Genomic DNA, 26738 nt, shown 5'->3' with positions numbered 1-26738 from the left:
TAAATGGTAATCCACTTTTTATGCACTAGATTTCCGGAATAACAAGTTACAAAATGAAGTTATTTTACCTTCAAGCAAAGGAAGTGGTTTTGAACCGGAACAAAATATAACAGGTTAATATAAACTAGAACAGTACTCGGTGAAAAGCATCCCTCCGCCAAGCTTAGTTTCCCTCCGATAGGTCGGATCTGGATTCGGGCCTGAACTAAAATTTAAATTGGCTTGTTCTTGTCACCAAACCAACTTAACCACCATGTTTCGTCTGAATCTGTCCATAATTATTATCTTGCCAAAACGAAGTTTTTGCAAGATATGTTAGTCAGCTTGTATGTTTTTTTTTGTTTGTCTGTAATCACGTATAAAAAATTCTGCAGAGCACAGTTATCATCGGAAATTTTTGTAACTTCGCATATCAGAGGCCTATAGAGGTCCCTTTCAGTGCACAAAATTTTGAAGGTCAAGGTCAAAGGTCAAGGTCACTTTGTCGCAAATCAGGGGAGTCGACGAAACCCTTATTTTTTGAGTAATTTTGATCGGATCGTCTTCAAACTTCATGGGAATATAGTTCATGGTCTGGCGCTCAGCTGATTAATTTTTGGTGGCGATTGGCCTTGACCTTCATGGTTAGCGCCGAAGGTCAAATTTTCAAGTTTTAGGAACCATATCGTGTAGTACCTCAAATTGAACACCTCGATGAGTGCTTTCTAGATATGTCAAGCTTGAGACATTATGACATCATTTGATGACGTTATGAAGCAAAAGCATATTTTTCATGGTTACTCTGTAGAACGATTCTCATCGGAATCTCTCGTAGGCAGATATTCCTCAAGGAGTCGCTCCTGGTGGATAGCAGCTCTGTTCACCTCAGTGTGACCATAAAGAAGTCACACGTGGTCACCTTTTGGCAAGATACGGGTCACTCTGCGGGTGACATTGGTTTCTTTTTTTTTTTTTTGAAATATCGTGATATGCATGGTTTAAGCACAAACACAGAAAAAATTAAATAACTTTAAAAAAAAAATCAAAAAAAAATCGGAACACTTGAAGAATCACCGAAATAATTTTCAGATCTGGATCTGGATTCAGATCTTCAGCAAAATCTAATAAATTCTTCCTTGTTACATATCCAAACAAAACTTGCCCACCAAGTTTTGTTTGAATCCATCCACAACTTTTTAAGATATCCTGCTATATGTCGTTTTTGGCCCAATCTCTCAATGGTGAAAAATTACTGAAGAAATTTTTGGATCCAGATATTTATTCAGATCTTCACCAAAATATAATCATTTTGGCGGTGTCACATACCCAAGCTCTCCACCAAATGTCATCTGAATCCGTTGTCAACTTTTTGAGATATTTTGTTTACAAACAGAAAAACAGACAGAAAGACAGACATACAAGGATGAAAACAAACTCTATCCACCTTCAGTGGCAAAGGTAATGAGAGTGAAGTTTCATGGTTGAGATTAAAAGTTTCATCCCATTAGGGTCAGTATCCTAAATGTCCAGAATGTGGTGACCTTTTGAACAGAACATGGATCCGACTTCCATTTTGAGTGATGAGCTCATAAATATATTTCCGGTGGTGAGGTTTTCATAAGCCTTTCAAATAATTTTCCATAAGGATTCACTCTTATTGTCACAAAACTTCGACTTGCAATCGCTCTCGGGTTGAAATAGTTGGTATCCCACTTTTATCAGAAGGCAATAAAGAAATCAACCTCAAAGTGTTCCACCTGCAGATGTAATCACAGGTGGAGGTAAATGATTAAATCCGCTCCATTGTCGTTGTGTGTGGCATGTCAGTGCTTCCCAAAATACTCTCGTTGAAAACGTTTGAAGTCTTGTTCCGTGAATACGTTTTCTTCTTTCCTTTTCTCTTCTTTGAGTTTTCTGTCCTTTGCTTTTCTTCCAGCATTCTGCAACATCACCTGATTGACAAAAAAGGAGGATTCAGACAAAGCCTGTGATACTGAAGCATTAAACAGCATGGGGTCGCACCAACATTACATGTGGCCAATATGGACTGTGATGTCACCTGATTTGACACAGTCTTTGCTGTGCTGGAAGAATGTTGGAAGTACTCCAGGTTCCGAGCTGTGTGGTCAACATTGTTCTTCTTGTACAAATCTGAAATGACAATAATTGTGGTCAGGTCTGAAATGTGGAAACGTAAAACCAGGATGCTAAAGTAAGCCTTATATGCCTTAAATAAAAAAGAAACGTGTGCAACAACAATGGCTGCCTTCAAAACTAGACCCGACTTTAATCTGCCAATATGTTGCTTCAATGAGTATGCCATCCGTCTGAGGGTATTAATCTGGGTGTCGCATCTACCAGTGTTCGTCAGCGGACGACAAAGCTCATCTTCCACAACGTAGGTCATCATGTGCCACGCCCCGGGCAAATTCCACACATCACCGAAACTCGAAGCACCTTTTGACAAGTGGTGACCCAGTGCTCCATCAGTACAGGGACTATTATTATTCATAACTTACATCATCTATTTGGATTGTGGTGTTTGGAGTAGGCGTTCCAAATTTGTAGATGATATGAAGCTGAGAGAGGTAAGGTAAACAGCAGAGGAGGGTGGTGAGGGGAAGGGGGGGGGTTTGGGTGATCAGATTCAGGAATGTCTCGATGCTGTCATAGAATGGACAAAAGAACCCTGGTTCCATGTTTACTCCACGTGTATATCAAATCTGCAACTGCTCTTTCCACCTCAATCAAAGCTAAGTTTTCCGAACCAAATCCATCGTGTTTGACTGTTATATTTTCGTCTCTGCGTTACCATTTGTATTTTGGTCCAATTTTTCTTGTTAAATTATACCTTGTTGTGCTGTATTGTCAAATTCTTGTTCCTGTTAAAGTCCGGCCTTCTTGTCTTGAGCTCAGCTTGTCAGCTCGTTGTTCGTTTTTGTTTTCACCCCACGTGCCTCGTTTTCGATCCTTTCCTCCAACTATCTTCATTTGTGATCCCTCAGCTTAATGCTTTTTCCATCCTCACTCAAAAAAAATACAAATAACAAAACAACTCTTCTTCATTCCAAAAAACAAACAAACACAACAACAACAACAACAAAAATGGCCTAAATCTGCCATGACACATTCTTCATTTTGTGTCCCTTCCCCTTTTCAACAAACCAAAACTGAATCCTTACTGAATAAAACATTATTTCCTTCAAATGCCCTTCATCACATTTTTTTTAAAACGAGTGCGTGCCCATACGTGCGAAAAAAATACTTTCAAACCGCGTGCCAGAAACAACAAACACACAGGCCGTTCCTTCGCTCCTGCGTGCCCGTACGTGCAAAAGAAAAAAAATTCAAACTGCGTGCCAGAAACAACCACACAGGCCGTTCCTTCGCTCTCGCGTGCCCGTACGTGCGTGGCCGTACGTGCAAAAAAACAACAACAACAACTTTCAAACAACCACACAGGCCGTTCCTTCGCTCTCGCGTGCCCATACGTGCATGGCCGTACGTGCAAAAAAACAACAACTTTCAAACAACCACACAGGCCGTTCCTTCGCTCTCGTAAACGACGACTGGATTGGGGCATTGCGTTTATCTATAAATGCGAATAGGAAATCAAGAAATTATTAGAATACAGTAAGTCATCACTATCCGGAAGGCCGTACGTTGTAACCGGTAATGGGGAACACGCTCTAACTTGGCCATAACTTGGGAACCACTTGTCCGATTAATTTCAAACCTTTTGAAAGGCAAACAAACAGAGATTGCTGGAATTATAGATAGATGCTTTTTAAAAAAAATACATTTTAAAATGTCTCACTCTCTTTACTACGACATCAGGAACAAACCATGCATTCTTCTTCTTCATCAGAAAGGCTTCGTTGTCTTCTTTTTCACAAGGTTCATCTCCCAAAACCTTTTCACTCCTAAAAGTTTCGTTCATCCACCTGCCGTTCTTACCTACAGCTCCATGTTTCTACCTGCCTTCAATGGATAACTTTTGAACCACCCCTCCCATGAAGTCTGTCAAAGTATATCCAATTTGGGAATCCATCAAGTCAATTATTCAAAGGCTATGTGCACATGACAATCAATTTCCATTCACATCTATTAATGGGGGAATCCCCTCCATGTCAATACCCTCTCCCCTCCCAGCTTCCCCTCACCCATCAACATCCGAATTTCCTCCTGCGCCACCACCTCTCCTTGCTTCATTTCGACATTCCTGCACCCTGGCAGCAGCTCCTCCGCTTCTTTCCCCAACTGTGTAGAGCTCAAACATCCGAGGCCTCCACTTCAATCTGAGAGATCGTTCCATCAAGGCTGCTGTTAATAATCCAGAGATCATCTGTTTAACAGAATCTGTCCTCCCACAGGACGTCCCTGACTCCTTCGTGTCTCTCCCTGGGTGTTGTCTCTTCAGGTTTGACCAACCTGAACCCTGTATTGGTGGCAGAGTCGCACACACTGTACAGGGTGGCCATAAAATCTGGAAACAAACATAATATTTCCCGAACTGGATTGGACGACGTGACCCTGCGGAGTGGGCTGCACGCTCGCCAGATCTGAAACTCCAGGATTACTTATTCTGGCAGATGCTGAAGGTGCAAGTTCATTCAGTGAAAATCAGAGACACGAATCATCTGAGGCAACGCATCACGGATGCGTGTGCAGGGATTGATGGAAATGCTGCATTAATGTACTACGTTCATTGCAATTTTGCACAGCGTATTGAACTGTGCATTTCTCTTGAGGGACAACACATTGAACATGTCATGTATTGTAATGTAATGTCAATAAACCATTTATAATGTATATTTGCATGTTTCCAGACTTTATGGCCACTCTGTACATTAACAACTCACTTTCTCACTGCCCTTGTACTGACAAATGTGTCCTCTCTTATGCACAGATCCTCATCCAATGTCATCTTCAGTTATCATACCCTTCCTCCCACCCAGGGGAGACTGAATCCTGGGGTAAAGCAGCTGCTCTGAAGGAACTTGCCTTCTCTTCCTGGAAGGCAAATCCGACCGAAGGCAACCTCGGATCATTCCACAAAGTCCGCAACAAGTCTGTGTCCACTCTCAGGAGAGCCAGAAAACAACATCAATCCAACCTCAAGGCTGAACTTTCAAACTTGCCACCCTCCTCTTAAACCTGGTAGCACCTTGTAAAGTCTGTCTCTGGTGTATGCTTAAACTCCTTCCCTTCTCTCTGTTCAAATGCCACTACAGCAGACTCCACTCGTGAGAAAGCTGAATGCCTCAATTATGCGTTTGCTTCCAATTCTTGTCTCCCCAACCCGTCACTCTCAGAACCCACCCTTCCGAGTTGTACCCAACTGCTCCTAGACTGCCTTCTGCACCTGAGAAGGTGGAGAAGTTTCTGGCAACCTTCGACTTTGACTCTGCAACTGGACCAAACGACATTAGCTCACATATCCAAAAAAAAAACTACTCTGCTGCTCTTGCGCATCCTCTCTCTGCCCTTTTCATCCTATCATAAGTCTGGTGTTGCCGAAGTGGTTAAGGTGGCTAGCTTAAGATCTCAGGGTCGTGGGTTTTGATCCGTCATCGTGACATGACATAATACCAGGTGGGATTGACTCAGCCTGTCATCCTTCCGAGATCAGCAAAATGAGTACCAGCTTATTAGAAACAGGGGGCACTGCATAAGCAGCACAGCCACGCTCCCAGCAATGATGCAACCAGCAGCCACAGACTGCATTTGGAAAAAAAACCCAAAACACTCTGTCATTTGCTTGGAAACCAGCCAATATCACTGCATTACATAAACTAGGTGCAAAATTGATGCCCTTAACTGCAGTCCAATCAACTTACAATCATCAGCAAGATTATGGAATCCATCATTGCAGTCAACATAAAATCCTTCCCTTTCTCCAATGACCTCACATCACATCATGAATTCAGATTCAGACCAGGGCACTCTACCTTGGAAATGCTGCTTCTACTCACCTATCAATGGATGGAGAAACAATGTCAGATATGAGATTAGGCAGTCTCTCAAGGTAAGGCAGTTAAACTAACACAGGGAACCGCACTAGAAATCGAAGTGTCAATATCACTGTCATACCGAAAAGAAAAAAAAACAACAAAAAAAAAAGCAGGGAGTCTGGAACACTGACGGTAACCATTACATCGACATGTTTTGACTTATGAGTAACTTACAAGTAACGTGTGTCGACATGTGTCAACGACTGCATCGCGTGCCCACAATTTATGGCCAGCGTATGCGGAACGTGTGTCATATGCCGGGTACGTCGAGAAATTTTCAACATGCTGAAAATTTGTCGACGTACTCGGCTTACTACGACGTATGCCAGCGTACTACGATGTATGCCTATGTGATCTTAACGTATACAAAACTTACCCATAACGTATTCGACGTGTGCCAGCTTGGTTCGGCAAATTTTTCATACGTCGGCATACGCTGGCTAAAACGTCAAGGTGTGACAGCGGCTTGACACTTCGATGTCTAGTGCGGTTATGATTTGAATCGTCGAGCCGCAGCCTATGAATAGCCTACGCCACATGATCATCGGCGATACGCTGCCGCACGCTATGCATAAGTTAGACTATCGTTGGGCATAGGTTGTGAACGCCGACAACACGCTCAGCATTCGTTGGTAAAAGTTATCTATATGTGATTGAAACGTTCTGTGTATGTTACTAATACGTTATGCATACGTCCAACACGTTATTATACGCCCAAAACTTAAAAAAAACCCATCAATAGTTCAGGGTACGCCAGCGTTTTACATACATTTTGATACCTTGCCATACGCTGGCTAAAACGTCAAGGTGTGACAGCTGCTTAAGCTCGGAGTGACTTAAAGAGGCAGAACTTAATACTGTTGCGGTTTTCGCGCCCGCCGGCGTGCGGACGGCCACGTAACTCGAATCGCGGCACGTCGCCCACCGGACGGACAATCCAGTCGTGACCCTCTCGGACTAACGCCGGGAACCAGTCACGGGTGGACCTTTCGGTCACACCGCGATCGAGCCAATCAGCCCCCGCGTGGGATAGGGTTGCTCGCCAAATTCGACCTACCTAAGTACCCACGCGGAGGGTAGACCGGGCGATCGCACCTCGCCGCAGGTCGACTTCGGACACGGGCCACTTAAGCGACCCGTTCCGTACTATCAGAATAACCGAGCGGTGTTATCGTCGACCTCGACGGTTCGATTAATTATCGGGCGTATTCAGCCCACTACCAACCCTTTACGTGAAGCGAGATGAGGGTTCAATGGGGGAAAAGACGAAGCGAAGCGGGAGAACAGTTCAACAATAAAGCACATTTATTCGCGACGAACGGAAAGCACACAAATACAATTCCACCAAATGCACACAAAAAAAAGAAAACACAATTCCATTTACACAAAAAGCAAACATAAAAGTGAAAACACAGTGCAGAGCTAATACCGACTACTGAGCACACGGCAACACTTATACAATTCTACTTCACAGACGGCGCCGACAACACATACCCAAAACCAAGGAAAAGAAATACCCTCAAGAATGAGGTAGGCCTGAGGCCGAGACCGGGTCGGGCCTACCCGTCTGGTGATGAGACGCGGAGCGGCGATGGCCCCGCAACCCGCGGGCCTCGTGGACAGTGCCTGGCAGGGGGTGGGAACGGGGCCCCCTTGGTCGCACTATCTCAGCGCGGGGGGAAACAGGAGGGGGTTGCTGATGCTCGGGGTATAGAGGATCTTTATTATCCCTGGTGTGCGTCTCCACCTCGGCCAGGTCGCGCTGCCGGCCTCCCTCGGGCGTGCAGCTCCTGGCACCGACGCGAGCACCCCTCGTCCGACTCTCTTCAGCTTCTCCAGCCACTGCAGGCTTCGGGCTCCAGTCTTCCACACTCGTCCCCTCCGTTCCGACTCCTTCTCGTTCTCGACTCCTTCTCGTTCTCGTTTGCGACTCTCCTCTGACTGACGAACACCGTCCTTTTATCCCCCCGTAACTTCGCCTTTGACCCCCTCCCTTTGACCTTTCACCTCGCTCCCCATTGGCCCGAGAAAAAGTGGGCGTGAAGGCTTTTTGATCCACAAATTTGCATATCTCGATCGTTCTGGAGGCGGGGCCAAATCGCCCCTCGCTCACCGATCGGACGGCAAAAAGTGGGCGTGTGTCGTTTTTGATCCGTTTTTGAAGCACAAAGTCCGTGATTTTGTACACGCTGTTCGACGCGCGTTCTGCATAGAGTCCAACACCGGTACCCACAGCGGGGCAAGAACGGTGGCGATGCTACGGTTGTGAGGTGTGCGTGAAGGTCGTGGCGGTTGTGGTGAAGCGGTGGTTGTGGTCGGTGGTTGATGTTGTGGTTGTGATCATGGCGGTTGGTCCAAAATAAAGATAGTAAAAGAAAAACGGCTATCCTGAAGAGTCGCAGCACGTATAAATGACATGTATTCCCACTAGACAACGGGTTTGGGCCTAACTACACATGCACTTACCGAGATACCTCACCTAAGGGACCTGAATGGTGGTTTGCGAATCTGGTAACCACAACAATACTTTACAAAGGAGGTGCTTTTGAGGGGATATAATGGAAATGTTTAAAATTGTGAAGCAGAGGCAGCAACCTACAAAAACTGCTCAAGTATCAATACTTCAACCTCACACCAGTGTCTCCCTGAAGGTGAAATGTCAACAAATATAACTGGAACAGCACTTTGTTGAACACATACCTCGACCAGGCTGAACAGTTTACATTTTGTAGCCCACTCGTAGGCCGGATCCGGATCCAGACATAAACCAAAATCTAATCAACTTTTTTCTTATCATCTTCCCAACTCTTCCACCAAGTTTCGTCCGAATCCGTCCATAAATCTTTGAATATCGTGATATGTGCCGTCTTTGGCCCCGTCTCTCAATGGTGAAGAATCACTTTAAAATCTTAGTATCCGGATCTGGATCTTCATGAAAATCGAAACAATTCATCCTTGTCACACACCCAACAAGTTTTGTCTGAATCCATCAATCACTTTTTGAGATATCCTGCTCACAGATACAACCAGACAGACAGAGACAGGGATAAAAATATAACCTCTGTCCACCTTTGGTGGCAGAGGTAATAATGTTATTTACAAAGTCCACTATCACAATTTTGCATCGTACTCCCGGTCGTTTACACCAATATCAGAAATATCCCAGACTTTGAGAAACTGATGGAATTCATGAAAATTACTCATGCCCAGTCCTCACAACTGTGGTACTGTGTCCAGGACAAAATACAAAAGGTTTTCAAAAGTCCCATCTTGTAATAACGGCATGAGTACCAACAAGATTGTTATGAAATATTATACACGGGGAATTTGTAATTTCATAAAACATCACTGCTCTCCAAGCACTCCAGATTCGTAGAACGTAAGAAAGCCGAGAAATAAGAAGAGTCCAGGAATGGAATGAAGACAAGTTGTACATCTCCGAGACACAAAACCCTTACCAACAGCAGTCTCATCTTGTGAGGCACGCTTGGATTTCTTTACAACTTTCTCCAAATGCCTTCGCCCACGCTTTTTACCTGTGTGAGAAAAAAAAACCAAACAACAACAAAAAAAAATCATCAAAACATTATTGACAGAAATAAAAGAAATCCTGACAATGTGGAATGACTGCAAAAGGAATTCAGGCAAACACACACACACACACACACACACACACACACACACACACACACACACACACACACACACACACACACACACACACACACACACACACACACACACACACACACACACACACATTCACTCAATCAGCTACCTCGCTACCTACTCATGGACTCATTATTGGGGCATCATCAGGAACTGTACAGACCAATAATCTTGAAATTTTCATTTTATTTAAATCATGTTTTAAACAAAGCTGCAGGACATTGCCAATTTGCTGACATAAACTTCCGGTTTGGTTTTAGAGCAGCGAGAGGTCTCCTTTGGGGCTCCCTGCTGACGTTCTCAAAGCTAAGTTTCCGGTTGTTATTTGTCCCGTTTTAACTGTTTAATTTTCTCACCTACATGTTACTGTGTGTTGCTAGTTCGGTTTTGTTTCAAAAATCGTGCTATTTTGTGAGTATTTTTGTCGACGTTCTTACCTGTGCTTGAGGCCTAGGCCTAGGCTTGAGGCCTACCGGTTCCACTCGGTGTTCGATCGTTTTTTTTTTTTTTTTTTTTTTTTTCTCCCCATTACCTTCAATTTCTATCCTCCCCATTACCTTCAATTTTGATCCTCCCCACTTTCCAAACATCCCCCATTCTCCCAACTAATCTCTTATCTCAAAAAAAAAAAAAATAAAATAAAATAAAATACCCTACAACAACACGCTCACCTTCTCCCGATTCTGCTTCTTCTTCTTCCTCTTAACTTCCTCCTCGTCTTCTTCCTCGATTTTTTTTTTTTTTACACTTCCATGACCTAATCTGTTGAACTCTCTCATATATTAATATTAACAACAACAAAAAAAAATAAAAAATAAAAAAAAAAAATATATATATATATATATATATATATATATATATATATATATATATATATATATATATATATAACCAACAACAACAACACGCTCACCTTCTCCCGATTCTGCTTCTTCTTCTTCCTCTTAACTTCCTCCTCGTCTTCTTCCTCGATTTTTTTTTTTTTTTACACTTCCATGACCTAATCTGTTGAACTCTCTCATACATTATTTTTAACTACAAAAACGATCTTATAATGCTTCATCTTCCTCTCTCACACATGTGGTACTCTTTACTGTTTCACAATGCACTACTCTTCTGCTATTTTAACAGACTGCTCTCATTTCGACCTTTCCTTCATTCCTTGCCTAAAAAATCCAACTATTACAGCGCTTCTTCTCTCCATGCTCTGAATTCGCCTTCATTGCATCCATCAAGAATTGTGTTAAATCGCATCTCTGACCTAAAACTTTTAAAAACCACAGTTTGCCATGGATGCTCGCTTTCCATCAACCATTCTTTTTTTCCAACTTCAGTGCCAAATCACCCTCCTCACCCCTCACTCTCAGTCTCAAAGCAACCATCCCACTCTTCTCCCTCCATGCCTCCCTCTCACCTCTCTCAAAAATTCCCCCCTCACCTTTCTCCCACCTTTCATCCCCCTCTCTCTCCCTCCTCAAAGTTGCCTCCCCTCTCATCCACCAAGCTGCCTCCCGCCACTCCCCTCTCACCTCCATCTCTTCACTCCACCTCCTCAAATCCCCAACTGCCTTCTTCCTTGACTCTTGCCCCCCCTCTCCCCCAGCACCACAGAGCCTTTTCTCCTCCTCATTCGGCCCCCTCCCCTCGCTGTTCTGCAATACCCCACACTCCTTCAGCAACCCTCCTTACCTGCCCCTCTCGTCCCTTGTCCTATCCACCCCCTCCCCCTCCACCTCCTGCACCCAAAACCTCCTCCCCTTCCTCTTCATTAAAAGTGTGGACCTCAAATATCCGGGGCCTTCGCTCAAACCTTTCAGATCTTTCCATACAGGTTGCCACTGACAAACCAGACATTATCTGCCTAACAGAAACTTTCCTCTCCCAAGACGTGTCTGACTCCCAAGTATCTCTCCCTGGTTACTCCCTCTTACGGTATGACAGACCTGAGCCTCGTCCTGGTGGAGGTGTTGCTCTCTTCATCAAAGACTCTATTCTTCACTCTCCATGCACTGCTCTCACTCCCCCACACCCCCAGGAATACCTCTGGCTTCGGCTTACCCTCCACTCCCACCTCATGTTTATATGTGTACTGTACCGTCCACCGAACAGTGATGACTCCATCTACACCTCACTATCCGAAAACATGGACCATCTTCTATCTTCTCATCCAAACTCTCTCTTCCTCTTATGTGGTGACTTCAATTGTCATCACGCCAGTTGGCTAGGTGTGGGTACCTCTCTCACCTGCCATGGCACCTCAGCAAAGGCTTTCTGCGACTCATTGGGACTGACTCAATCGGTCAACTTCCCGACCCGGATCTCAACCAATGGTACTCCATCTCTTCTGGATCTGATTTTGACAAATTTCCCTGACAATATCTGCTGCTCTTCCTTCGCTCCAATTGGTTCTTCTGACCACGTCCTTGTCAAAGTGGACATCTGTCTGGCTGTTATCAGAGAACCACCTCACCGCCGTCGAGTATGGCATTTCACTCAAGCCGACTGGCAGGGTCTCCGAGCAGCCATCAAACTTACAGACTGGTCTCCTATCACTACTTTCTCAAACATCAACTCATCCTGGGAATTCTTTCAAAGAAACTTGCTCTCCCTCATGCACAGATTTATCCCCTCTCGTGTTCAGTTGTCTTACCCTTCCTCCCGCCCTTGGTTTACTGAAGCTTGTGGCGAGGCAGTTGTCGTGAAACAACTTGCCTTTGCCTCATGGAAAGCAAACCCAACTGAGGGCAATCTCAGTTCTTTCCACAAAGCTCGGAACAAGTGTGTATCTACCCTCAGGAGAGCCAGAAAACAACATCTTTCTCATCTCAAGTCTGAACTCTCAAACCTCTCTCCCTCCTCAAAATCCTGGTGGCGTTTAATCAAATCTGTTTCTGGTGTATGTTCCCCCTCCATCCCTTCCCTTACCTCAAATGGCCGCACTGCTGATTCCACACGTGATAAAACTGAAGGTCTAAACTCGGTGTAGCTAAATCTTGTGTCCTAAACCCATCTCTATCTCTACCCACTTTAACCAGTCGCACCCAACTGTCCCTGGACTCTGTATCCTTTTCTCCTGACAAGGTGGAGAGCTTGCTTTCAAACCTCGAGTCAGATTCTGCAACCGGTCCAGACGGCATCAGCCCACGTGTCCTCAAAGCCTGCTCTTCTGCTCTTGCTCACCCTCTCTCTGTTCTATTCACCCTCTCATTTGCCCAAGGTCATCTGCCATCTGCTTGGAAATCTGCTAACATCACTGCCCTGCATAAAAAAGGTGCAAAAACAGATCCCTATAACTACAGACCAATCAGCCTTCTCCCAATCATCAGCAAGGTGATGGAATCCATCATCGCCTCAGATATGAAATCCTTCCTCTTCTCCAATGGCTTGATTTCCAATCATCAATTTGGTTTCAGACCAGGTCACTCTACCCTGGATATGCTGCTTCTGCTCTCCCATCAATGGATGGAGGTCCTCAATGCCAGACAGGAAATCCGAGCCGTATCCCTGGACATATCACGTGCTTTTGACACAGTCTGGCACCCTGCCCTACTCACCAAACTCTCTTCCCATGGTATTCAAGGCCATCTCCACTCATGGCTCGCAGACTTCCTCTCCTGTCGCAGTCAACGTGTGGCCCTAAATGGAGTTCTTTCATCCCCTCTTCCTGTGCAGGCTGGAGTTCCTCAAGGTAGCGTTCTGGGCCCTGTTCTTTTTCTGGTTTTCATCAATGATCTCTCGGACTCTCTGGAAAATCCTCTATTTCTCTTTGCCGACGACTCCACCCTCTGCCGTACCATCTGTCATCCCTCAGACCGGCAAGCAGCAGCTTCTTCGCTCACTGCAGATCTGGATAAAATCACAAACTGGTCCAACACGTGGAACATGTCTTTCAATCCAGACAAATCTCACACTCTCACTATGTCTCTTCGAAAGGACCGTTTACAAACCCCCCCATCCACTTTCTCAACAATCCTCTGGAAGAAGTCTTTTCTTTCAAGCTTCTAGGTCTCACTATCTGCCATGACCTTTCCTGGGAAAGTCACATTTCCAACCTCGCCTCAAAAGCCAGTCGCCGACTGGGAATCCTCCGCCGTGCTAAGTCCTTCCTCGGCCCTCTTGAGCTCCTGACCACTTACAAAGCTTTTGTCCGTAGCCTGATGGAGTACTGCTCTCCCCTCTGGGCTGGTGCTCCTGCCTCCCACCTTTCTCGGCTTCATGCTGTCGAAACCAGGGCATTTAAGATCATCGGCATCTCCCGCAATGAAGCTGAGTCTTTGGGCCTCTCACTCAATCACCGCAGGTTGGTCGGTGGTCTTTCTGTCTTCTACAGACTCCTCTCCAGCCTTGCCCCCCTGCTCTCTCTGCGATTTGTCCCCACCACATTTCCACAGGGCGCTCAAGGTCCGCCAACAACCCCCTTCTGGTAAAACTACCAAAATCACGAATCACTGCTCATCTTCACTCTTTCATTCCTCTTTTTTCCCGCCTTTGGAATAAACTTCCTCACTCTATTCTTTCCCATTCTTCCCTCCAGGCTTTCAAAACAGCTGTTCACCACCACCTCTTATCTTCCCCCATCCAAATCCTCGATCTTTTCTACCCCCGATAATCCACCCAAGCCCACTTCCTTCATTTCTCCTGCTTTCCTTCCTGAAAGTCCCTGAAATGTCCATCTTCTCTTCGCCATTTTCCCCGTCCCATCCCCATCCCTCTCCCTTCCACAGTTCACCTAATGTGTCTGTTCCCCACTGTTTTGTCCCTTCCACTCCCGCCCCTCTTGTCTCATGCCTCCTTGCTGTGAGTTGTGCGTTCGCTCTCATACGAGCCTCGACCAAGGTATACAAAAAAAAAAAAAAAAAAAAAAAAGCACTGGGTAAATGAGCTCAGATACAAGTGCCATGCTCCAATAATTAAGATTACAACCTCTTAATAGGAAAAGTACGAGGTCGCTGGTTAAAGTATTGCTGTTTTACCAGTGTGGATTCAATTCCAATGACCGCCAGCCCATGATAAGGAAGGATTCACTCTCACATCAAAGTTAACCATCTCATGGTAGTGTGAAAAGTTGGCATTTGCAATGGGAACATGATCTAACTATTATTAATAACAGAGTACCCGCTCTTTTGGCGATCTTGTTTCAAGCAAGCAACACGTTATTCTGATGCACCTTTATTTGGGTGGTGCATAGAAAACTGACAGCTCTGTGTAACCAAAACAAACAAACAAACCAAAAAAAAAAACACCCATGAAGTTACGTGCATGAAGCAAAAACATTCCTAATGCTTATAATTCAAAACACCTCACTGCACTGGAAAACATGGGAACAGGAATACTGTAACTGTAAATGGTGAAGACTTATAATACTCTCTCCCACCTGGAGGAGGCGCCACATGATACACATTTACATCGAGAATTTGCATCCCTCCCCCCCCAACCTTGGAATCGGCCGACAACTATAGGAGTAGCAGCGGGACAAACAAACAAACACACAAACACCAGTCGGTGAATTATAGTAAGGATAAGGGAGGAAAGGGGGAAGTCACTGGCATAGCGAGGGTGGGGGGGGGAGCAAATGGAGTAGCCATCCTGTTTGTCCCTGTGGCACTTTTGGGGGGCAGCAAATTTGTTTTGTTGCATTGATCATCTATCGCTATCGACACTTCTGAGGACAATTTTCCCGTGGTGTGTGAAAGCTCAAGCGCAGGGAGGGGTTGAACTGTGCAAATGGCACCACCCTCTGTTTGTTGAACAAAGGTTGCAGCCAACGATGTCTCAAAGAGAGGGGGTGGGAAAAAAAGGAGTGCTGGAAAACGAAACTCGAAGATGAGGCAGCGAGGCATTCGCATCTCATTCCAGTGTGTCGTTCGCGTCTCATTCCTGTGTGTCGTTTGCGTCTCATTCCTGTGTTCGTAACTCATTCATGTGGTCCCGTCTCATCAACAGCGTACCTAGAGACTGGAGTATTTGGCACCCAGGGCAGACCCCCTTCCTTTGGCACCCCCCCCCCCACTGAGATTAATAATTCAAAAAATAGAATACACAGAAAACATATATCATGTTTGCAAGTAAAATTTCAAGCAGATTACAGTGCTGTTCCTGGAGTAAGCAAATTGGAAATTAGAAAATATATTTTAATTGTTGCAAACCACTTCAATATACCTTATGTCCTTCCTTCCATCCGTCCGTCCATCAATTATGCAGAAGAACCTTTCTAACCCACCGTGTTTTATTTGATAATAGTTCGTTTAGTTTTTTGTTTGTTTTATTGTTCATTTGCATCAGGACAGTAAGGTCACCCCACCTGTTGGGAAAGTAACCGTCAGTCCCCCATGGGGACACTTTTTAAGCGGTGTAGCTACTTCACTGCATAGCTTCCTTCCGACAAGTTGCGATTTATTTTTTTCCCAGGATGTTTGACAAAATTACAAATAATGAAAAAAAGGAGGCGGGTACAAAAAGGAAGATTTTTTTTTAAATCTTCTTTCTTGAAAATGTACTGTACCTGTCCTCAATTTGATTCGTTATAAAGTTATTTCACTAAGCTTTGTGTTTAATTCAGCATGTGAGTTGTGAGGGGGAGGCAATTTGACATCTCGTCCCGAGTGGCATTTTTCCTCAATACGCCACCGGGGAAAGTGATTGTGAATTTAATGTTCCATCTATATTTCCTTTTAACATTGTTCCTAACAAACGGGAACAGTAACAACGCAGGCATGATAGGCCAAATGGCCTTCTCATGCAACAAAGTTCCCTGTGTATCATTGCGTAACGTTGTTAAGAACAGGAAGGAATGGGGAAGGGAAGACAGATAGTTGGGGGTGAGGGTGCATGGTGTTGGAAGAGGGAGATTGAGATGTTTGGAAGAGGGGTGGGGTGGGGAATGGACTTGGAGTTGGAAGGGAGATTGAGTACTTGGGGTTCAGGCAGTTAAGGACTTGAAGAAGAAAGGGGGAGGGGATGACAGAGATGGCTTGAGGGAGGGAGGGCAGAGAGAAAAGAGTTGGGATTGAGGGGTTTGAGGCTTTTGAGGGGTGAGAGGGCGAAGTTGAGGATATTGGGTTGGGAGGGGGTTTGAGTCTTTGAAGAAAGGGGGAGGGGAGCACAGAGTTTGAGTGTAGTGGTAGGTGGGGCAGAGAGAGGTCAGAGTTTGGAGGAGAGTTAAGGACATGGGATTGTTTGTGGGTGTGGAGGGTGTGGGGTGTGGGGTTAGGCGCCTGAAGTCCCGAACCTCACAGGCTCACAGACTTCCTGGACTATGTGTCCTCTTCTTCTGACAAAGTGTAGAGCTCGCTGTCAAACTTCCACTGAGATTCTGCAACCGGTCCAGACAGCATCAGCCCACGTGTCCTAAAAACCTACTCCTCTGCTCTTGCTCACCCTCTCTCTGTTCTATTCACCCTCTCGTTTGCTCAAGGTCATCTGCCATTTGCTTGGAAATCAGCAAACATTACCGCCCTGCATAAAAAAGGTGTAAAAACAGATCCCTGCAAATACAGACCAATCCGCATCTTCCAATCATCAGCAAGGTTGTGGAATCTATCATCGCTTCAGACATTAAATCCTTCCACTTCTCCAATGGCTTGATTTCCGATCATCAATTTGGTTTCAGACCAGGTCACTCGACCCTGGACTTGCTGCTCCTGCTTTCCCAACAATGGATGGAGGTACTCAATGCCAGACATGAAATCAGAGCCATATCCTGAGATATATCGTGTGCTTTTGACACAGTCTGGCACCCTGCCCTGCTGACCAAACTCTCTTCCTATGGTATTCAGGGCCATCTCCACTCATGGCTCACAGACTTCCTCTCATGTCACGGCGAATGTGTGGCCCTAACGGAGTTCTCTCGTCCCCTCTTTCTGTCCAGGCTGGAGTTCCTCAAGGCAGCGTTCTGGGCCCTGTTCTTTTTCTGGTTTTCATCAATGATCTCTCCAACTCTCTGGAAATTTTTTTATCTCTTTGCTGATGACGCCACCCTCTGCCATACCATCTGTCATCCCTCAGACTGGAAAGCAGCAGCTTCTTCGCTCTCTGCAAATGTGGACAAAATCACAAACTGGTCCAACCACGTGGAACATGTCTTTCAATCTGGACAAATCTCACACTCTCAAGATGTCTCTCCAAAAGGACCGTTTGGACCCCCCTATCTACATGCTCAACAATCCTCTGGAAGAAGTCCTTTCAGTCAAGCTTCTGTGTATCACTATCTGCCATGATCTTTCCTGGGAAAGCCACATTTCAAACCAGGGCTGCCAAAGCCAGTCGCTGACTGGGAATCCTCCGTCGTGCAAAGTCCTTCCTCGGCCCACCTGAGCTCATGACCACATACAAAGCTTTTGTCCACAGCCTGATGGAGTACTGCTCTTCCCTCTGGGCTGTTGCTCCTGTTGCTCACCTTTCTCAGCTTCACGCTGTGGAAACCAGGGCATTTAGGATCATTGGTATCTCCCGTGGTGAGGCTGAGCCTTTGGGACTCTCACTGTCTCACCGCAGGCAGGTCGGTGGTCTTTCTGTCTTCTTCTATCTCCTCTCCAGTCTCAATCCCCCTCCTGCTCTGTCTGCTATTTGTCCCCCCCCATATTTCCGCAGGGTGATCAAGGTCTGACAGCAACCCCCTTCTCGTAAAACTACCAAAATCACGAATCACTGCTCACCTTCATTCTTTCATTCCTCTGTTTCCGCACCTTTAAAATAAAGTCCCTCACTCTGTTCAATCCCATTCTTCCCTTCAGGCCTTTAAAACAGCTGTTCACCACCACCTCTTATCTTCGCCCATCCAAAACCTCAATCTTTTCTACCCCTGTTAATCCACCCCAAACCCATGTGGGGGAAAAATTTATATTAATGTATTTTAAATTGTAACAAATAGAGTTTCAGAAATGTAACTTTTATGCTGCAAGTTGAATTGGCTGTCATTTCTGGCCAAAAGACTTTTGCCCTAAATGATAAGAAATGTGTTGTTCTGGAGCAGAGTGACCGAGCTGATAAATGAACCTTTGCTTAGAAATGTACGAAGTGGATTCTCGTCTGAAGGACACGTCTACAGTCTAGGTGAATATCCCCCAACCTTTCTCTCATGAAAGTATAAAATGCTTTGAAATGTAAAATTGTTTTCAGTGCAAGCACGTGAGGAAGTATAGTTTCTCAGTGGCTTGTACTCCTTGGAACTGACCAAGTACCAAGTTAGAATAAAACTCTCTGATGTAATGTAGAAGTGAATTGAATCGGGTTGGTCTAACTGTTAACTAAAGTAAGAATAAATGAAATAGAACCAAATAATATTGCAATCAATGGGGATTCTTAAGTTCATTGTATGAGGGTGAGAAGTGTATGGTGGATAATTAGAAAATAAATTGTTTCACAAGGAAGGACTTGTGTGGACATCAGTTTTATCAGTGTCGATAGGGTTTTTGTAGGATTTTATAATCAAATCGGACAAAACGTTGAACTCTGTCTGAAGTTAAATAGGATTCCACAATCGGCCAGTTAGAATCCTTCAGGAGGACAACGATCACAACAAGGTGGGTTTAAAAAATCCACGTCAGTTGGCGCCGAGACTCGGATTCGAACCGACGTTGGTGCGGTGCTCGTGACCGGAGGTGCTTAATCTGCCGGAGGCAGTGCCTGGAGGAACGACAAGTGCTTGAGCGAAGGTAAGGGAGAGCGATCTCAGCAGGTAACGCATTTTGAACAAAGAAAAGTTCATTGTCAGATAATTTTATTGAGAGAAAGAAGAGGATCCGGCGGAGAGAGTCCGTTTTAAAGTAAACGATAAGTACTGTTGTTGTTTTAGAAAAGTGCTGGAGAAGAAGAGGAGTCAGATGACAAGAAGAGGCTCGTTAAGGAGCCAGATGCATAATTAAATGGGAATGATGAAGCGACATGCCACATGTTTGCATTGATACGGACCGGCTGTGAGAGAGAGGCCGAGGACACGGCTGAGGCGCCGAGATAGGGTTAAAATAGATAAATATTATAAGTTACCTGTTTGTAAGAGTTATAAGAGTTACTTTTTGTTCATTGAACTCACTGGAAGTTTGTTGTTATATTATATTGTGTGGAGGTTTTACGGATTTGTAAATGCAATGATTTGCACGAAACGTTTTGTGGATTGCAGGAGACGATTAACCGGCTGGGAGCGTGGTTGGTGATTTGCATTGAGGTGCATGTGTTACTGAGAGTAAAAAATGAAACTTGTGCGAGTCCAATATTCACTGCAATGAAACGTGTTCTGTTGGGATTTTGACGATATTTTAACTCGTGCTGAGTTGAGCTGTGGGTTTGTTCGAAATGGCATGTTATGCATTCTTGGCGTTGTATTTCCACGCGAAGGTCGCAAACTACACTGTGTGAGACCCCCCTCCTCTCGATCTGTGGGGGTGGCATATCTTTACACTGAGTCTTTGTTCGAGCCTTTGCTTTGGTGTGAAATTCTATTCATATTCAGATTCAAGAGGACGAGATAGAAATGTGATTGGTATTTGTCACGTGATCACACGCGAGTCGATGAGATGCAATGTTGTTTATTGTGTGTGTTGAAGCCATGACAGAGTAATGCTAAACTGTGGATTTTGCCTGTCAGAGTGTTTTCCTTTTTCTTCCCAACGGATGTGGAGAGAACTTCCTGTTCCTTGTTCCTTGGTGTTTGTGGCACACCCTCTCTACTGAATGTTTAAAGTGGTCTATTTTGGAAAAAGTGTTGAAGTTTTATTTTACAACCACAGGGATTTTGAATAAATTGTGAAATAACAATTGTGAATGTGGATGTACTGTATTCGGAACATGAAGTCTTGGGAGTTGAGCTCTCGCTGGCATTGTGATGATTTGTAATTACACAACCCGGCAGGTTTAAGTGCTGGGCAAGCTCTGAGGACGTGTCAGAAATGTTTCGAAGATTTGATCTGAGTTGTAACGATTGTACTTAAAAGATGTGATTTAAATGTAGAAACGTGATTTGGAATGATTTAAAATGATTTGATGATGTTGAGCACGTGGGGCAATTCACAGATAATAGATGATTCCCTCGGATGGACGTTGAAATATTGTTTTATTCGTCTGCGAATGTTGAGGTTGCCTGAACTTGTGCTGGGAAGGCAATGGCAAACAACCCAGTGTAACCCTTTGATCGATTCAGTCAAGGTAAATTCATGATTTAATTGGATAGACGCTGAAGATTTAATTTTTCATTTATGGATTTCAAAAGGAAATATTTTATTGTTTTGACCAAAAAGTTGTTTAAGAGAGTTTGGGTGTTTATTAGTCTGAAGTTTAAGATGCTTTTCCAAGACTGGGATAAAATTTGGGGATAGGAGGGTGTAGCTACATGTGTAGACAGAGTGTTTGAGCTGAAATTTAAATGATATTGGCGTGATAACAGATTTGACAAGTGATTTGACAACTTTTTGAACAACTGTTTAAATGATTTATTTGTTTTGATAAAGGAAAATGGATTCGTAATTGAGAAGGTCGGAGGAAGTGATAGATGGTTTGTGTATGTGAGTTGGAAAAATGGCAGCATGTTTGCTGTTTTGGTGAGATAGAAGTGGACAGATGGAGAAATGTCAGAGATTTAAAATGTCGGTGGAAATAGCAAATGAGATGGATGTTTTGAGTATACGTACAACTGGGATTTCTGTATATTTTAGCATGTTGTTTTGGGAAATAACAAGGAAAGGGATTAAAATATTGATATGACATATAATGCAAGTTAAATGCTTCTATAAGAACCTTTGTTAGTCTTATTGAAATACATGTGCCCATAACGTTTATTGATTGGTGCTTAATTGATGCTTTGTTTATTTTGGAGTGTTGAAAGCAGTCTGAATCAATGTTCGATTTCATCGAAATGAAGTTTGGAAAGAACTTCCACAAAAAGATTGGACGATGGGAGAACCCAGATTTGGGTGATTGAGCATTCAACACGTGATCATGCCCCTTCCTGAGGAGATAAGATGGAGCAATGTGGGAAAAGAAAGAAAAAACACCCACTGAGGAGAAGGTTGAGCAAAGTCTTAACGTCGGCGTTGTGTGGTGCCTACGTGGAGGAATGTTCTCAGCCACACTCTCGATTGCCGCTCTGCAAATACATTGTGAACTTGCTGTGGTTGCTTCAATGTACGACAGGCCTGGAATTCCACACTGCGCTCCTTCAACCCAGTGTCCGGCCCAAACTTGTACTTGCCCACATCTACCTTCTCCTCAGCTCAAGGAGTGCTTCAATTGTGTTTCCCGTTGGGTGCCGCTCTATCCACACCCTGACCTGTTTATCTTCTGACTTCGGGTAGCACGTTTTCAATGTGTGACACATGCTGATGAACAGGCCATAAATTAAATGGAAACTCACTCATTTTATGATATGAGCACTCGCTGCCATTGTTGATTGAACTTGAACAATGGAAATCTTTTCTCCTTCAGGAATGGGACATGGTAATCATGTGTAAGAAAAATTATTCAAATTTTCCTTAAAAAAAAAAAACGGGGGAGTGTGGGGGAAAATTTTATATTAATGTATTTTAAATTGTAACAAATGGAGTTTCAGAAATGTAACTTTTATGCTGCAAATTAAATTGGCTGTTATTTCTGGCCAAAAGACTTTTGCCCTAAATGATAAGAAATGTGTTGTTCTGGAGCAGAGTGACCGAGCTGATAAATGAACCTTTGCTTAGAAATGTACGAAGTGGCTTTTCGTCTAAAGGACACGTCTACAGTCTAGGTCTAGGTGAATATCCCCCCAACCTCTCTCTCATGAAAGTATAAAATGCTTTGAAATGTAAATTGTTTTCAGTGCAAGCACGTGAGGAAGTAGAGTTTCTCAGTGGCTTGTACTCCTTGGAACTAACCAAGTACCAAGTTAGAATAAAACTCTCTGATGTAATGTAGAAGTGAATTGAATCGGGTTGGTCTAACTGTTAACTAAAGTAAGAATAAATGAAATATAAATAATAATATTGCAATCAATGGGGATTCTTAAGTTCATTGTACAAGGGTGCTTTGTTTATTTTGGAGAAGGGTGAGAAGTGTATGGTGTATAATTAGAAAATAAATTGTTTCACAAGGAAGGACTTGTGTGGACATCAGTTTTATCAGTGTCGATAGGGTTTTTGTAGGATTTTATAATCAAATCGGACAAAACGTTGAACTCTGTCTGAAGTCAAATAGGATTCCACAATCGGCCAGTTAGAATCCTTCAGGAGGACAACGATCACAACAAGGTGGATTTAAAAAATCCATGTCACCTACCTCCTTCAAATTCGCTGCTTTCCTTTCTCAAAGTCCCTGTAGTGTCTGTCTATCTTGTGTACCCCGTGTTCCCCGCCCCATCCCTCTCCTTTCATACAGATCTCTTAATGTCTCTGTACCCCAAGATTTTGTCCTTTCCTCTCCCGCTCCTCGTCTCATGCCCCCTTTGCTGTGCGCTGTGCGTGAGCTCTCATACGAGCCTTGACAATGCATACAAAAAAAAGAAGTCACATTTTACATAATACAGAATTTCCATGGATCCTTGATAGTCCCTTTGTCTCTTTTGGGTCTGGCGGGTGTCTTTGGGGTCCTCGAGGTCTTTCGGGTTATCTAGGTATTTTGGGTCCTCGGGGTCTTTTGTGTCCTCGGGTCATTTGATTCCACTGGGTAGTTTAGGTCTTCAGGATCCTCAAGTTCTTTTTGGAACTTGGGATATTTTGGATGTTTTGGTGCCTTGGGGTATTTATGGTCTTTTGGGTCATCAGGGTCTTTTGCGTCTTTAAGGGTCTTCTGGGGTCGCATTTTCTATTTTCAATACAATGTCAAGGCTCATGTGAGAGCTGACACACAGAATGTATAATTATGGGAGCAGGAGACAAGAGGTGCAGGAGAGGGAAGCACAAAACAGTGGGGAACAGAGATATTAGGAGATCTGTGGAAGGGAGAGGGATGGGGTGAGGTACAAGGGGTAAACATGATGGACACTACAGGGACTTTCAGGAAGGAAAGCAGGGAATTTGAAGGTGGGGGGTTTGGGTTGGATTAATAGGGGTAGAAAAGATCATGGTTTTGGATGGGGGAAAGATAAAAGATGATGAACAGCTGTTATGAAAACCTGGAGGGAAGAGTGGGATTGAAGAGTGTGCAGTTTATTCTAAACGCAGGAAAAAACAAAAGGAATGAAAGAATGAAGGTGAGCAGTGATTATTGATTTTGGTAGTTTTACAATAAGTGGGTTGCTGGCGGATATTGCGTGCCCTGCGGAAATATGGGCGGGACAGATAGCAGGCAGAGCAAGGGGGGCGTGAGGCTGGAGAGGAGACAGTAAAAGACAGAAAGACCACTGACCTGCCTGCAGTGAGAGAGTGAGAGACCCAAAGACTCAGCATCATCGTGGGAGATACCATAGATGTTAAATGCCTTTGTTTCTGCAGCATAAAGTTGAGAAAGGTGAGACGAGATGAAAGCTTTGTACGTGGTCAGGAGCTCTGGTGGGCCAAGGAGGGACTTTGCACGACGGAGAATTCCCAGGTTGGAAATGTGGCTTTCCCAGGAACGATCATGGCAGATAATGAGGCCAAAAAGTATAAATGGAAGGATTTCTTCAAGAGGATTGCTGAGAAAGTATATGGGGTGTTTACCACACTGTCCTTTCAGAGAGACATTGTGAGAGTGCGAGATTTGTCAGGTTTGAAAAACATAAGTTCGCCGTTTGGAGTGTCTTGAAGGGTCTTCGGTGTCCTCTGGGTAACTTTAGGTTAAGTATTTCAGGTTACAATTGTGGGTGACAAGGGTCAAAAAGGGTGGGGGCGGGGGGGGGGGGGAATTCAACTCAATATTATATATTGGGTCAGTCAGGCCATTTTTCACGTTTCAACTTTGTATTCGGTGGGAGGCATGGGGATTTGTAATGCTGCACAATCAACCTTGCTCTAGTAGTATTTAAAAGTCCTTGACCATGGCCTTGATGTTGTTATTCATATTCTCTTTTATGGTTTTTAGTAAAAGACATAAACTTCCAGGTGATGGGATTTTAAAGACTGCCAGAATCACAAGATATGGGACAAGATAAGGGTACCACACAGGTTTAAAAGGCCATGAGGCCAAAAAAAAAAAAATGTTGCATTGGCGTAATCCGCCCGACCCTAAAAATTCCGCCGACCCTACGTTTTTTTTTTGTTTTTTTGCTATCGAAAAATTTTGCCGACCCTATTTTATTGCTATTTTTGTTGTTTTGCTATCGTTTTCAAGTATCTTGTTGATTGCGATCGCGATCGCAAAAACCCGGAAGTGTTTCGGACAGAACCCGCCGACAAAAAGGGTGGTATTCGGACAGAACCCGCCGACAAAAAGGGTGGTACTCGAGCCGGGGGAGATTTTGGGAGGGATTTATTAGGAAAAAAAAAAAAAAAAAAAAAAAAGATCCCGACCGACCTACCCTATTTTTCAGAGACCCGTTACGCCAATGCAACATTTTTTTTTTTTGGCCTTATTACATCTATATAAAAATGAATGGTACCATATTCCATTTTTCAAAACAATTAATTTGTAGCTTCGTTTGAAGGATGTTTACAGTGTGCTTCACAAAGCTGGATTCTGGAAAAGAAAAATTAAAAGGAAAAAAAAAAAGGAAAAAAATAAGAAAAAAAAGAAAAAAAACGAAAAAAAGGGGGAAAAGAAAAAAAGGGGAAAAGGGGGGGGAAGAAAAAAGGCCAAAAAAAGAAAATAAAAAAAGGAAAAAAAAAAGAAAATAAGGGGAAAAATAAAAAAGGAAAAAAAAGAAAAAAAAGGAAAAAAAGAAAAAAAAAAAGGGGAAAAAAAGGAAAACGTAAATAAATATCACGTGTCTCGGATTCCGTGAAGGTGATGCCAATAAGCTGTTTCGGCAGCTCCGACGACCTATAAAGAGTGTGATCCATCATAATGTGTGATTATAATTTATAAAGATCGCGATGAATGGTGTGTGCTGCGCCACGTGGTTCGTGGGGACAATCACCTTCCGCCTCCGGGCCTTCGGTGAAGAGCGCGAGCTCCCTGCGCAGGACATTTACGGACATCTCGAACAAAGCACGACACGAACACGAGGTAGCGGCCCCAACCCTGGAAATCTGCACACACCGAGCGATCAAGCCCCGCGCCGGAAACCTGATACGTCACACAAAATGCAACAACTTCCGCTTTGACCCAAACGACCTTAAGACAATTGAACCCTCTTACCATGTATTTTAAAATGTAACGTGTATTGATTTATAAAAGCAGAGTAAAAAAGTTACTCAATTAAAACACCAAAGTTTAAATTACATCGTCATCTCTCCACCTGAAGAAGATAAACAGACACCAACTATACCACCATGGCCGTCATTTATTGCATGAAATACAATGAAAACTTTCCGGTTACATTTTGAAGCGCTTGTTGTCCAGATTGTTTGCATGTAACATCGATTTTAAAATACATAAACGTTTTAATTTCATAAACCCGATACAAATCAAATATTTGAAGCAGCATTCGATAAATATTAGGTAAATGGTATTGACCTGAAAGCCAATACACGAGTTCTTCTTTCAATAATAATAATCATTTTTAAAATCAACATTATTCAGCGTAATGCGCTTATTATAATTCAATAGAAACAACATTCACCACAACTTGATGAACCAGTCATTATGGAAACGGAATTACTGCATCATCTTCCATCTATAATTCCAGCAATGTGTGTGTGTGTGTGTGTGTGTGTGTGTGTGTGTGTGTGTGTGTGTGTGTGTGTGTGTGTGTGTGTGTGTGTGTGTGTGTGTGTGTCTGTGTGTGTGTGTGTGTGTGTGTGTGTGTGTGTGTGTGTGTGTGTGTGTCTGTGTGTGTGTGTGTGTGTGTGTGTGTGTCTGTGTGTGGGTGGGTGTGTCCGTGGGTGTGCGGGTGTGTGTGGGTGCGTGCGTCTGTGTGTGTGTGTGTGTGTGTGTGTGTGTGTGTCTGTGTGTGTGTGTGTGTCTGTGTGTGTGTGTGTGTGTGTGTGTGTGTGTGTCTGTGACCGCTGTTTCTCAACAACCACTGGTTTAATCTAATTGAAACTTGCCAGGTATATTGCTGGGGACCCGAGGATGTGCCTTTTCAAGGTTTGATAT

The 26738-nt window shown here is 43.9% G+C and overlaps 1 protein-coding gene across 1 annotated transcript; it reads right to left on the bottom strand.

Annotated features, from left to right (window-relative positions):
• Positions 1-25806, bottom strand: RPS19BP1 (ribosomal protein S19 binding protein 1). Its single transcript, XM_085873204.1, has 4 exons — positions 25618-25806; positions 9452-9529; positions 2039-2130; positions 1-1931 (listed from the first exon to the last, which is right to left on the bottom strand). The coding sequence occupies exons 1-4, from the start codon at positions 25676-25678 to the stop codon at positions 1803-1805; spliced, it is 360 nt and encodes a 119-aa protein (XP_085729330.1). The 5' UTR covers positions 25679-25806; the 3' UTR covers positions 1-1802.
• Between the last annotated feature and the right edge of the window lie 932 nt (positions 25807-26738).

This window comes from Eptatretus burgeri, chromosome 1 (genome assembly GCF_056783735.1).
Source record: "Eptatretus burgeri isolate ZD-2024b chromosome 1, Ebu_testis_v1, whole genome shotgun sequence".
Lineage (NCBI taxonomy): Eukaryota > Metazoa > Chordata > Myxini > Myxiniformes > Myxinidae > Eptatretus > Eptatretus burgeri.
The sequence above is the reverse complement of the archived record's forward strand: the minus strand, read 5'-3'. Positions and strand labels throughout refer to the sequence as shown.